We start from the raw sequence: 14,461 nt of genomic DNA on the forward strand, positions 1-14,461 counted from the left end.
TTGGAATCTAACAAACAGTTACATTAAAGAGATTGCATCAATTAAACAAATCTTTAAAAAAAAACCATTAACAATCTTTGTATTAAAGAAAAAGAATTATATAATAGAATAAACATTTAAAATTAATTTAAAGTTCTAATTTTGTAGTGCGAGATCTTTGATCATGTCCTTTAATTACTGTATTAATTAAGATTGGTGTAGTAGCTAGAATCAAAGAGCATTGATTTTTACCAGAGGGGCTTAGAAGGGTACGGATACCATACGAAAAAAATGTTTTAACTTAAACGTAACCTATGTTAAATAAATAAAGGTCAAGGAATCAAAATGCAGTTTATTCTGATTAAATGAGACATAACACATCTCATTGTCAGACTAAACACTTAAAGTTAACAGATTCAAACATAAAACACAAAAACAAATCTATTAGTTAAACCAAATGAGGTACCAAATTATCAGGCTATTACACGACTAAGTTAAAATTAACACAAGATGTTGGCACAACCTCTTGACAAATTAATTAGTTTCTAATCATTAACTTAGTTATATTCTAGTCCAATAGTTTGGAAGTTTGTTTAGTTATACAGAAAAACAAATTTGAATTGTAAACGAAACAAAATTCTTTAAAATGTAACTCCTAACCTTTTTGGTTTTATTAAAACCCGTAAAGATTCTTGGAACATTAGACTCATTGTGCGAAAAATGTGACACTCCCACTGACAGTTTATATAAAAGACACAACCCTTTACAAGCTCAATAAAAAAGCAAGATTTTCTGTATTAACAATAAAGTCAAATTTATTGAAGCTCTGCATAGATCCAGAAGATTCGATCTAAATGTATGATTAAGAGAAGCTATACTTTTCTGAAACCTGTACTTGTAATAAACTACAGCACTATTACTTTAAAAATGTAGTAAAATTTTTAATTCTCTAACATTTTTAGTCGTCTCAATCGACCTCCTTTAGCAAGAAACAAGTTACAATTCAAAAAGAACGAAAGCTGGAAGGTATTATGGAACAAGTTAATCTGAATATCTTAAGACAACTTGTTTCTTCCTGGAGAAGAAACAAGAAACAATTTATTAAGACAATTGAAAATGTTAGAGAATTAAAAATTTTACTGTATTTTAAAAGGTCTGCGTAGTAGTGCAGCGATTTAAGAGAAGCTATACCCATCCATACATAAAGACTGAGGTGGCTGCCTTATTCCCGAGAGAGCTATTGAAGTTATGGCAATTTAATAATTTTCCTTTTAGAGACCAATCTGAACTTGTGCACGCAATCATCAACCCAAGCATAATTTAAGATTGACGGCAATTTCTACAACAAAGAGTCCTAATTGAATTGGCTTTAGATCATACGGTAGCAGAGCTGGTATTTGTAATGTATCTTAAAGATACAACTTGTACCAGCATTTCAAATAATATCCAATATTATAATAGATATGTAGATGACATGCTAGTTGTAGCAATGGCAACCCAATAGCAGTTATAACCTTTCTAAGCTGGCAACTGTAAAAACAGACAACCGCTTTTCAATCAGATGCGGATGTAAGAAGGTAAATAATTAGCGAATGGTACTTATCACTTGTTTATTGGTACCCTTTATCTAAAATGTTTGGCTGGAGCCATGATCAGAACACTGCTTGCTTGAACTTTCTCTTCACTTCTAATAATCAAATTAATATTTCATTAAAATATAAGACAGTCTGTAACAATAATTCTCATTGAAAATTTGCTATTTTCAATGTGAATCAGTGTTGTCATAACAAGGAATATATGAAAATAAAGAAAAATAAAATACTGGCTAATAAAATAGAATTTGTGTTAAATCGGGTTAAAATGCAATGCAAAAGCATACATTTAACAACTCACATAATATGGCATATGGTGCTACACCAAAGATTTCCCTAATTAGTATTTATGAGGAAGATCTGTTTGCAAGTATTCATTGACATTTTACAAGAATGAAGCTACAGAGAAGTGTGTTATATTCAGTTTTGACAGTATATCTCTACTGCAGCCCAGTCTAAAAGTTTTGTCTATCAGCTGAAAATATACAAAAGTCTGAATTTGGCATACAAGAAATGATTTAGGAATATCAAAGTATCATGTATGAAATAGTGAGTTGTTTGAAGTTCAGGGACTGCCTGTACAGAGAGATTCAAATGTAATCTGTACTAATATATAAAGTGAGAATGTTTGTCCGTTAGTGGTAATCTCAATCTACTGAACTAAATTTTAAAATTCTTTCGTTATTGGAAAGCTTATTCCTTTCAGATGAACCTATACTATTTTCATATTAAAAAAGGAAAACGCATGAGAACAATGCTATTACTGCTGCATTTGTCTCACATCATCATTTGTCTACTCCATTTAATCTCAATCTGTTTCACCACCTCAAGGATTTAAACTTATATTTTTGCAGTTCAGTTGGTTGTGTATATACTTCGTTTATATTGTCTTGGTCATTCGTTTCTTATAACAACACTCTTATGTTGTTCACTTATACTTACAACTATAAAGAGCAAATTTACTTATATGAAAGTAAATTTTTGTAAGTAGTCATATAGCATTTTTATCTGTTTGTTGTTTTACTATTAGTCCTACCATACCATTATTTACAAATATGAATTAGTCTTATGTTATCAGATTCTACCTACATAAATTGAATTCTTTTGATTACTTTTGATTTCATCTTCTGTACAAACTCCCAAACCCTTTGACCAATCTGGACCAAATTCCACATAGTTACTCTCTGGTATCATAGACTACCACCATAAAACTAGGATTTCTCACTCTCAGACTTCATCTCCCTAACCCCAAACTCTTAAACTTTTTGAGTGATCTGGACAAATTTTGCATAGTTAGTCTCTACAATCCTCCAAAAAATATATGCTACTTTATAACATGGATCCTCACTTCCCCCACAAATTTTCAACCAAACCTTTTGACTGATTTGTACCAAATTTAGTTGCTTTCTGCCACCCTACAGTAGACATACACTATCCTATAATGAGTACAACTCAACTCCTTCCGTTCATGAGCAACACTGGGCAAACTTTGCTAGTACTACATAAACAAATAGATTAATTCTGTTGTTGAATCAGAATGATATAAGATTATGAAATTCATCTGTTTAAATTTTACAGATATTTTATACATATTTCAAATCTTTCCTTGATCTAACTTAGAAATTACCAAATTATTATTGGGTTAATTAAAAAGATTGTCTGCTTCTTGAAGATGGTATCCCTGATTTATTGAAGAGAATCCGCATTATACCACCAAAATAAATTGCAGAAGTATTATTTACTGCTCAGATTATTGTTGATCATTTACACAACTAAGGAATGTTAGGATACATATGCTGTGATGTTTAGGTACCACATCAACAGAGTTGAAAAATCTGAGTGACAGAATATCTGCCTGTGATTTACTGATAAAACAACCAAACAAATCTTTTTTTGAACTAACTAATCACCAAAGACAAAAAATGGACTATTTGTGATAATTTACAGTGAAAAGTTCAGGTAGAAAGTCAACTGGCCCCCCTTGCAGCACACTCAAAATCTAAACAAGGTTATGCTGAGCAGATGGCAGGACTATTTCATGTAATTGATGGCATGTTATCCTATGGACAAAAAGAACAATTGCCTGGGGCCCCCACCAACAGGAGACCTCAAACCAATCTTTAATAGCACTAGAGCGTTCTAGAGATTGTAACTTAATCATTGGCAATCAGACCTGTAATCACTGAAGGACTTTAAATCAAACTGAGTAATGTTCTGACTCTAGCAGTGCAACACCCAAAAAAGACCAGTTATCCTCACCTTCATCACACTGCATCAAAACTATTCATCATTCCTACAGTTTTATGTGACCTGTTCTGCTTTCATTTCTGTAACTATATAAGAGAGGGGGAAAAATAATACAAAAAATTTTTCTTGTGAATAATTTAATAATTAGGCAAAATGCAAAATATGTATGGTACAAAAAAGTTTCATGTATTAGGATGTGGAAACACTCCTCATCCCTGCCACTGAAGAAATTCAGTCACCCGGTCAGCAAAAAAAGACACTAGTCAGGGTATTTTGGAAATGCATTCTCCTGATGGACTTTCTTCCAACTGGAACCACTACGAAACCACAACCTACACTAATACATTGACAAAATTGTGTCATTCCCATTATGTCTAATGTTCCAGCACAGATAGTGTAAATGTCAGGTTGTTTCACAATAATAATCATCCTCATTTTGTAACTACTATTTGTGCTGAAACTGTGCAATTTACCCGAGAGCACCATCATCTACCCTAAAATCCAGACCTGGCCTCTCTAAACTTTCATCCATTTGGCCCCATGAAAAATTCCTAGGTGAGCAAAACCTCGAATTGAATAACAAAGTGAAACTGATCCTGTGAGTTAGACCATATATCCAGAAAACAGTGTTTTATTTGATAATAAAACTGATGCCGAGATGAGAGAAATGTCTCATGTCGAAAAATTTTTTGTTTGAAAGGACAGTTCTGTGTTTTTTGTCTTTGATAGGCCTCAGACGATTAAAAGTACCGTATTTACCTGATTGCAAGCCAACCTTCTTTTCTTTAAATTTTTTCATGCTTAAAAAAAATCCCTCAGCTTAGAATCAGTATCATTAATACAGTCGGTAAAGTAGGTAATGCCATTACTGATATAATCAAAAGTTCGGAAAAATATTGTCAGAAGCCACCAGAGGTAAGTTTTCATGAATTTTGTATGCACTAAAGGAAAAATCATTGCTGGTGTGTTTAAAACATGTTCAATCTCAAATGCACTCGACAGCACAGACGATAATGCTCTGTAGGAAGACGACGACAAAGAATCAAGAGATGACAAATCCGAGTCTAATGACGGCAACTGAATAATTAAACAGTGTAAAATTTATTCCTTATGCTTGATTAATAAATTTTCATTTTCCCGGGGTTGGCTTACCATCAGTGTCAGCTTATAATAGAATAAATACAGTACTTGGGACTGCACATAAGAACTATTTTAATTTAATTTTCTCCGTTAAAATAATTTTAAATGTGTTCTATAAGCTATTAAAAGCGTTTTTATTTAAAGCCTTTCTTTTCTGTTTGTGAAGCATAATAATTTATAAAAACTGAATATAATATGAATAAATTCCAGAAACTGCTACTATATTTTAAATATATTAAATAATAAATTTTCTTTAACCGTAATAAAATTCTTATTAATATGTTTTAAATCGTAATAATAAATAAAACTTACGTTAATAACATGACAATGGAAAGTGGCATGATGAGTACTTCGGCCCAAGCAACCAGAGTCAATATGTAAATTTCGTGATGTTCATTTATACTTCTGAAAAAGTTTCCAATTGTTGACGTGCCTTCTCCTAATTTCTATAGAAAAGTAATAATAATTAGATTCAATAAAAAATTAATATATAATTTATTTCCAAGCTATCTTATATAGCATCAAAGCTTCAAAAAGTTTGCAGAAAGTTTAAAAATTATATTAGAATACTATATAATGAACATCTTTAGAACAAATGCAATTATTCAATAGAAATTACAGAAAAAAAAAAAAAGAATGCTGTTTTTATTGGTCTTAAATCTGAATTCTTTTTCTTCTTTCACTTTTACACTTTCTACTGCTCTGTTGGCACTAAGAGGACCTTTTCTTCATTCTCATTAAGGATTCAACAACACCTGCAGTGTGCAACTAGTGACAGAATGTTTTAATATGGTAACTTTTAACTTGATACAGATTCTTTCATCACACATCATCACCCAGGCAAATTTGAATTAGGAGCTCCATGAACAGTGTTGACTTCAAACATTTTTGTTTGAGAATTTTGGGGATATTTTCCCCCTGGTATCCTCATTTGTTTTTTTATGCAGCCTCTGCGCTGTGCCAGTACCACACCAGCAATCTAGGATCCTAGATTACTGGTGTGGTGCAGGCACAGGGTGCACTGACACGGCGCAGAGGTTGCGTCTATCTATATTACAGACAGATAGGTGCAATCTCTGCACTGGATATTAGCTTAGAGGTCCTATCTATATTAGTTTATTAAAAGCAGTTATTAGCATTTACAATTTTTTCTTTAAAACTCATCCCTACCCCAAAAATAAGGTTTTAGCCCTTTTTATAACCTTTATAAATTCTCAACTTCCTTTCCAGTCCTCTTAAACTCCTGTTCAAGTACAGAGAAAGTCACGAAAGAGTCCTTGCCAGCTGTTTTAAACTTCAAACATTTTGTATTCAAAGCATTTAGGATACATTTTACTATGATACAATAAACTTCCAACAGATAAATTAAAACAGTAATTTTTTCTAGAAATTAACTTTTAAAATATGCAAATTTTCTGTTATGTTATATATTATTTTAATAATTAGTTTACATTATTATCTGATGTTTCGTTAATAAATGTACGATTAAACATATGTTTACATTCATAAATTTCATACTTTAAATACAAATAAATTTCTTACACTGTAATCAAATTTGAGTTAGAATAATATAAAGATAAAAAATACATTTTGGTGATATACTTACATTTAATATTTCAAGACTATATTGAGAACAACTCCACAAATTATATAACACTAACGATATTAAAACAACTGTTATTTTGTTAAGAAGAAATCATTAATTCATTAAACAAACTGTAGAACAATACAAATATTAAAGCAAATTATTGAAATACTGTTTCAAAAATGTTAATTACATTGATAATGCTCGTCTTTTTTGTTTTAATCTCTTCGGGAATAGTCCCTGTTAAAATTTTATAAACATTTTCATTGTTTTATGCAGAGACTAAAGTGCAACAGCTGAAAAACAATATTTCTAACAGAAATATATATTAATATCAAGGACTACTTTTCAGCTGTAATGCACCATTATGCTGTACATGCAGACAGAACAAAAAGTATTAATAGTGTGTAGTACTGACAGGTAGAATAAAAACAAATAAAATTAAATGGGTTACTCTATTGGTCACAACAAAGCTGATTGGAGCCAATGTAAAAAACAAAATGACTGAGGATGTTTCCTTTTATCGAAGGCCATCTTTCAATGAACAGACAATACACTCTGACAACTGTCTGTTCCCACTTGTTGAATTTTTCATACGTTAAATATTTAAAGTCTGATAAGACCTTAAATTTGTTTATATTTGATTAAGTTAAACATTAAAATATCCAAGTACTTTCTATCTAAAATCATGATTAAAGTCATTGTAAAGTCTGCTACTGTAGATGTTATGTTTTAAATAAGATAAATGTGTTATTTTCAAAAATTCTATAGTAAATTCCATATATTTGTAAAGAAGAAAAAATTGTGTATCTATAATTGCTGTAAAGAAGCACTCTAAGACATTACTAGTAAAAAATATTATATAGTAAACCTCACTAACTTGGTCTCTGAATAACTTGAACAAATTTTTTCAAAGAATTGTACAGTAATTTAAAATTTCTTGATAATAAAAAAATTATAACTAATGAGTAATTTCAACATCCAGAAGTATTTGCAATACTGTGCATTATACTACTATAGTCAGTAAATTAATAGACTTACTAAAGACTGTACAATACTGTATATTGTACTGTCATGAAATTGAGCTCATTTCTTGTAATAATTAAGCAGAATAATCTACAAAAGTTCTGCAAAACTTCAGTATAAAGCTGATTGTAATAAATTACTGTACTGTATATCCAACTCCTTATTTTACATGTTTTTGAAGAAAATACCTGCTAACTTGAACTTTCGTAAATTCACACGACTTCCCCCCATATTAGTCCGAGTTAGAAGAGGTTTACTGTATTTAATAACTTATATTTTAAAAAATTTGTAATTAATAATAATAAAATATACATTGCTATATACTGTAATTGTGTTAATTATTATTGGAGAATTATGCAATATACACTAATCGATACAGTAACTGTCAGAGTTTCATCTCTCATCTGCATTAATATCTCATTGTCTACTACCTCTAGGGAGCACTATAAACAAAAACAGTAATTTTGCAACAAAAGTGTTTTCTGTTCTGCAACATAAGTTTCAGAGATATTTTCAAAATGATCCACCATGTAATAAGGCACATTCTTTGGTGGTAAAGTTCCAGAACACAAAACCATTCCAAATTTGCAAACTGCAGAACACAAAATGCCTTCTCTGTTATGGAGTCACCATTTTTGTTTAAGGCACTGCCTCGAAGAAGTAGACAAGACGTTTGAACACAGATGGGAGATGAAACTTGAACAGTTACTCTATTGATTCATGCATTATTCCAAATTAATAAACAATTTAACACTATATAATAATGAGTCTTTTGATATCCTTTCTCGCACCTCAGGAAAATATTAGTCTTACGGCAGAGTCGACCTTTTATTAGAGGTTGTTCGTCTGCCTCGCTATGCAAAACGTTACAGGTCTTCCTTCTGGTGATGGCACAAATAAAATATATAATATATTTTTATTTATTATAATGTTTTGCATGGTGAGGCAGACGAGCAGCCTCTAATAAAAGGTCGACATTGCTGTAAGATTTATTTTCCTGGGTGTAAGAAAGGAGTCGAAAGACTCATTATTGAAATGTAATTATTAAAATAGTCTTAAATTGTTTATTAATTTTACAATTATTGTCCTGGCAATTTTATCAAAACTTGTTTATTTCTTGGATAATAATTAACATAATTACAGTATCTCATTTTGAAAGACGGTGTATTATGAATTTGTAAAATTTCAAATAATTTTATTTTAAAAGGATACGAATAGAATGATGAGAAAATAAGAAAGTCAACGAAAACAACAAATAATGAAAACAATCATCCATAAGTAAAAGGTTAAAGAAGTCTTCACTCAAATGTACATTCTGTAAATTTTGATGAAGACATAAAGAACAGGCCGCTGCATTACATAGTAATGATCTCTTGTAACATCCCCAGGGATTACCACTGAAATTAAAAAAATAAAAACTTAATAACTGTATTTTAAATGTTTCAAGTTTATTAATTGTAATAATGTTAATAACATTTCTTTATTTAATATTGAAAATATAAATAAATAAAACTTTCATTTGCAAATATTTTTCAGAAACAAGATAATTTTTATTTTTTTTCTTCTTAAACAACAAACATCTAACTAAATAAGAGATTTTCAGGCTTTAAGAATACTTAATGCACAAGAAGATTTGATTAGAGGTAAGCACTTGGCTGCTATCTTTGTAGAATACTAAATGTTAGTCACTTTTATAACCATTTAAAAGGATTTTATTGGGCAAATAAACCGAAATGTTATGTCATTCGAATCCGACACTCACTCGAGTTTAAGAACTAGACATTAGAAATTAAAATTTAATTTTTGATTATTACTATTGTATTTTATTTATAGTGTGTATACTACTCAGTTGATACTAATGCCTAGTACTATGCAAGACCAAAATCAAAGCATATTTTTGTGCTTGAATTTTCTTACCGTGTGAAATGTGTTTAATGTGGCTGTTTTCTGTAATGTGAAGAATGTGCAGTTATTCAGACCTAGCACTTCCAGACTTTTGTGGCATGACTTCTGTAGTATTCAAAATACTACAAAAGTAGTAGGTATCTCTCCATTTTCTACATTTACTTTATTTAATTGGCAAATTCTGAGTATTTAACTTATTAGTTTATATATTTCCTATGTTATAATGGATATGTCTATCATATCTATTAATTAAATATTAATTTTTATTCAAATAAAATAAATGTTTAGTCGCATGGAAAAGAAAAAATTATACTTACATAATCATTGCAAATGGACAAAATAAAAAGAAAATTACAGTGCCAACTCTTGTCAACCAGACGGTAGCATCAATTTTCGAATTAAACATGTGATCCTAAAATGAATACAAATTAATTGCAAATAAAATAATAATTCGTGAACTATTTCAGTATAAATTTAAACAAATTTTGTCAAATAGGAATAAATACTTTAATAAAACTACAGATCTAATTTGTTTTAAATTACAATATCATTAATTAATTTACAGCTTTACTTACTACAGACTGTCCAAAAAGTTATTATGCAGTAGAAAAGATTTAAATGAAGCTCTTCGGCATAATAATCTCAAGAACATTCTCTTCCAAACTTGATGGCCTACCAGTTTCGGGAGTGTCTGCAACACTGCCGATAACTTACAGGTCCAGTCATTAAACTTATACACAAGGCATTGTATGCAATGCTTTATTAGAACTTTAAGGTCATTACAAATTTCTCATTGCACGGTAACTTTTTGGACATCCTCTATAATACTGTATATAATTTGTTTGTGTCATAGTAATTGTATATTCAAAAAAAATTAATTTTTTTAAACACTTACCAGTTAATAATTTTCCTAAATAATACAAAATTTCATCAATAAATAATACAAAAATTAACCTAAGTTTGTTTTTCTGAAATATCGGAAAAAACATATTATAACCAATGCTCAATTTTGAAAAAATGACTAAATATAAAACTTCAAATACATTTTTACATGCAACAAAATGAAACGAATTAAAACTGTTTATTCTTATTAAAAATTCAATATGACGGAGTTTCCGTTATCAATACTTATTCAAAGTTCCTCATTTCCTCTGCATTTTCAAATATTCATAATAATTATGTTACCATCGGTAGCAAGGGTAGCAGATCGCTGGATGGCCAAGGGTTTAAGGTTCTGGCCTATCATTCCGGAAGACCCAAAAACAAATCCGAGCTATCAAAAAATCTCTGAGAATTCTTCACAAATAGTCTAACCCGAACATGTTGGACCTCGTCCCTTGCCACCCTGCCATCACATTATGGACCTGGCAAACCTACAACAAATGTGGAAAAAACTTGAACCTGTCTACTTGTTTGTCTATTTAATTGAAATTGTGTGCTTGCTACTATAGAACTGTAGTAGCAAGCACACATGCCCAATTAAATAGCACAAAAGTTTTATTAAGAAACATGCATACATGAACAATACCAATAATTTACAAGTACAACAGTCTTTCTTTTTCTCCCCTTTAACTCTTTGTCCTATAGGCAGTAAGAGGGTCTTTTTTTCTTTAGCAATCCCATTATGAGTTTGGCCAGACCCAAAATGAGATGGCTGGGTGATGAGAGAGATCAAGTGTTACACTGCCACTCTTGCAAGTTGTTTCTCTCCTATAACGATCGAGATTTTTCTGATGTTCCCATGCTCGGAATACGGAATTAATTGAACTACTCCAAGGAACAAAATATGGAATGCCTCAAATAGAAATCTTAGTAGTAAAGAAAGCAAAATTGCAATTCAGATATAAATCAGATTAATTTTATTTTAACAACTGTTCTGTACTTAGTGTATATAACCAAAGTGACATAATTAAAGCAAAAATGCAATCGTCTATCTTTATTATACATTAAAATATTACGAAAATGTACTCAAACTGTACTTTTCTTTTTGCTTGCATATCTTAATTATAAAAAGAAGACAAGCAATTTTCTAAATACTAAGGAATAAGTCAATAAATTTAAAGATTAAGAAGACAACAAAGAACGTCACGCACAAAACAATTATCGGATGTTAACATTTTTGATAAGTGATGTAGATTATTGACTCTTGTCAGTGCATAAAACTTTTAATGAATCATATGATCACAATACCATCCGATAAGTAAACGTGATTATTTGCGGTTGATAAGTTTATCAAGAAAAGATGATTGAACCACAAGCATTGTTGCTATAGGAAAAAAAAAAACAGAGAAGAAAATGGATATTTAGAGATTGATCTTGTCTTTATCATTAGTCTGATGAAATATTTTCTTTATGTAAAAAATTAAGAGCTGATATCCAACAAACAACATGATAAAAATAATATAGAAATATATTTTAAACATTAAATAAAGTTTTATAATTGAGAACTTTTTGTATTTTCATAAAAATTACGTATATTTGAATAACATTCAAACATATCTAGGATTATATCTTGGTTGGATTTAGGGTTTTGTGGCACAAGGGCCTAGGTAGGCCAAAAACTGCCAACTATGTTGCCGTATGCCCTGTTGAAACGTCATAGTTAAACATTATATCTATGACACATTAATAAATTGTACTTTATACTAGAGTGGTGTTAACTAGAAATTCATACACAAATAAATGATTATTGTCCTCTTAATTTCATAGACTCTTCTTTATTCTTCTGAACAAATGCATGCATTTCAGTTTACATATTCATTTACTCAGAAAAATCATTTTCAATTTGATATAATGAGAATAAGAATTACTTGTACAATTTTGTATGGGAATGAAGAAAATAGATGAAGTAACGAACACTGATAGATGATGTCAACAGATATCAAATACGGTTAAAGGTTTTATGCACTTCATTTAATGAAAATTGTTAAGTGTTCGCATCATTTACCACACGGTAGCTTAATGATGATGTTAGTTTGTGCATGCTGATCAACTACACTGAAAAGTAATGAAAAATTGTATAAAAATGACCTCTTTGTCAGAATAATATTCGAGATGTTATAATGTAACATGAGTTGAAATTTAAAATAGAATAAAATTAAATTATTTATATATACATATGTATATACATAAGTGAATTTAACATTAAGCAGCATTAAAGTGGAAAAAGAGCCATTAAACAACAAAAATGCAGAAATTATATGAAAATTTTAAAATAATTCAATTCTAAACCTCTGCATCAACAATTACACTGAAATTCCAACAAGATAAAAGTTAGAAAATGTTATGTATAAGATTTTATTATTTAAATACAACAAAAAAAATCTTTAAAAGATGCTCTGCTGAAAACATTATACTGGAAATAATGAAAATAAGAGTACTGTTAATTACTACAGTCAAAAAGATAATGAAGATGTGTTTATTCTCATAGCATATACCAGGGCTGGCCAAATCTTGTCACAACAGGAGCCATATATTGTCAATCAGAAATACAAGAGTCATGTTCCCTATTAAAACTGCATTTTATATAATGTATATGTATTCCTGTACATTTAATTATTATAATTAAATATATGAGAATCCAGTGGCATGCCATCATTGGAAGTGGTGGATGTGCCGCTTCCCTTGTATTTTCTAAAAAATAAATACATATTAATTTTAATTATATGAAAATAATTGCACAATATTTTATTATAACCACATTATGTATCTTATTACAAATTTCTATACTACACGTGAAAAAAAAGATAAGATTGTATATTCGAATATTAGTGGCAGAATGGAAGCGCTGTATTGTCAGTATCCAAAAAGCCAGATTCATGCATGCGCTTTACACTTTACTTTATTTATTTTACTTTATTTAAAGAATAGAAGAGCTGTCTGTCATTTAGCGGCAGACTTTGCTCTATAGAGATGGAAAGAGAAGGTAAGGAAAAAGAGACCGAATGTGAAATAACGGGAGATAGGGGAGTGTGAAGGAAGACATGGAGAAGGGGGGGAGAAGCGGGGATTGTTAGAGAGTATAAAGTTTAGAAAGGAAGGTAAATTTGCGATCATACAGCGACTTATACCGTATTTGTTTAGAATATAAATAGAGATACAGAACAGGCGCCGTTTTGGCAGCCGATGATAACAATATACATACTGATAGATATGGTACATGTTGATACACTGATGGAACAGATGTAGACATACAAATCAGACGAGTAGAGATGTGCAAAGAGAATCCCGATGGGGGGTCCGGTAAAATGGTATTGGACAAGCCAAACAAACAAACAACTTTAACCATTAACTAGACATAGAATACCCTACAGCTGTTAGACACAATTCCAATAACACAGTCACAGGACGGCTAGAGCCACATGTGGTGGAGCATGCGCTTTACAGAGCACCAACGTCACCCGGTTTAGCCGGTGGAAGCCTAGGACCTTGGGTGAATGCTACACGTATACCGCATCTAATTCTATCCAGGACCAGTTCTGGGCTGTCAGTTGCCTGCCCGCTAGATATTTGTCTGCCTTTGCCCGATTATGCGAATCACGAGTAGATTTATAACTTAATCCAACAGATAAGAATTTACTAGTATGTTTTTATGATAGTTCTGTATAGTTGACAGGAGTTTAAAAAATCATTAAAATATTTGATATTTTTATTCCGCTCACCAATTTTATATTACTCATGGATTTCAATGTTAAACTGGTGATATTACGATTTCGTATGTCCCATCTATAAGGGGATGTAGAAAAAATGTGTACAATTCTTGTATAATGTTAAAAACTTAACTGTTACTTTGACAGCATCATTTACAACTAAATTTAATGAATGAGAGAGATGCACAAGGTACAGAAAAAGCTCTAGAATTTATTTTCCTTAAATTTACAATTTATGTATCTGTTTGTCATAAAGATTTGTCTTTCCACTTTTTTCCCAAGACTATAAATATTCAAGTACAAAGTAACCAGTTCTACTTAAGAAGTAGTTAAATAAT

General features: G+C 30.5%; 1 protein-coding gene across 2 annotated transcripts in view; it reads right to left on the reverse strand.

The window, feature by feature from the left end:
- LOC111612362 (transmembrane protein 33-like) overlaps positions 1-14,461 on the reverse strand; it is a 33,040-nt gene that overhangs the window by 10,670 nt on the left and 7,909 nt on the right. For both annotated transcript variants that reach the window (XM_023353884.1, XM_023354554.1), the window contains exons 3-6: positions 9,792-9,886; positions 8,782-8,966; positions 6,565-6,632; positions 5,271-5,404 (exon numbers count right to left, since the gene is read on the reverse strand). In XM_023353884.1, coding sequence (XP_023209652.1) covers positions 5,271-5,404; positions 6,565-6,632; positions 8,782-8,966; positions 9,792-9,886 — 482 coding nt within the window. The remainder of the gene's footprint in view (positions 1-5,270; positions 5,405-6,564; positions 6,633-8,781; positions 8,967-9,791; positions 9,887-14,461) is intronic.

This window comes from Centruroides sculpturatus, unplaced genomic scaffold (genome assembly GCF_000671375.1).
Source record: "Centruroides sculpturatus isolate CEXI.00-Female unplaced genomic scaffold, Cexi_2.0 scaffold146, whole genome shotgun sequence".
Taxonomy (NCBI): domain Eukaryota; kingdom Metazoa; phylum Arthropoda; class Arachnida; order Scorpiones; family Buthidae; genus Centruroides; species Centruroides sculpturatus.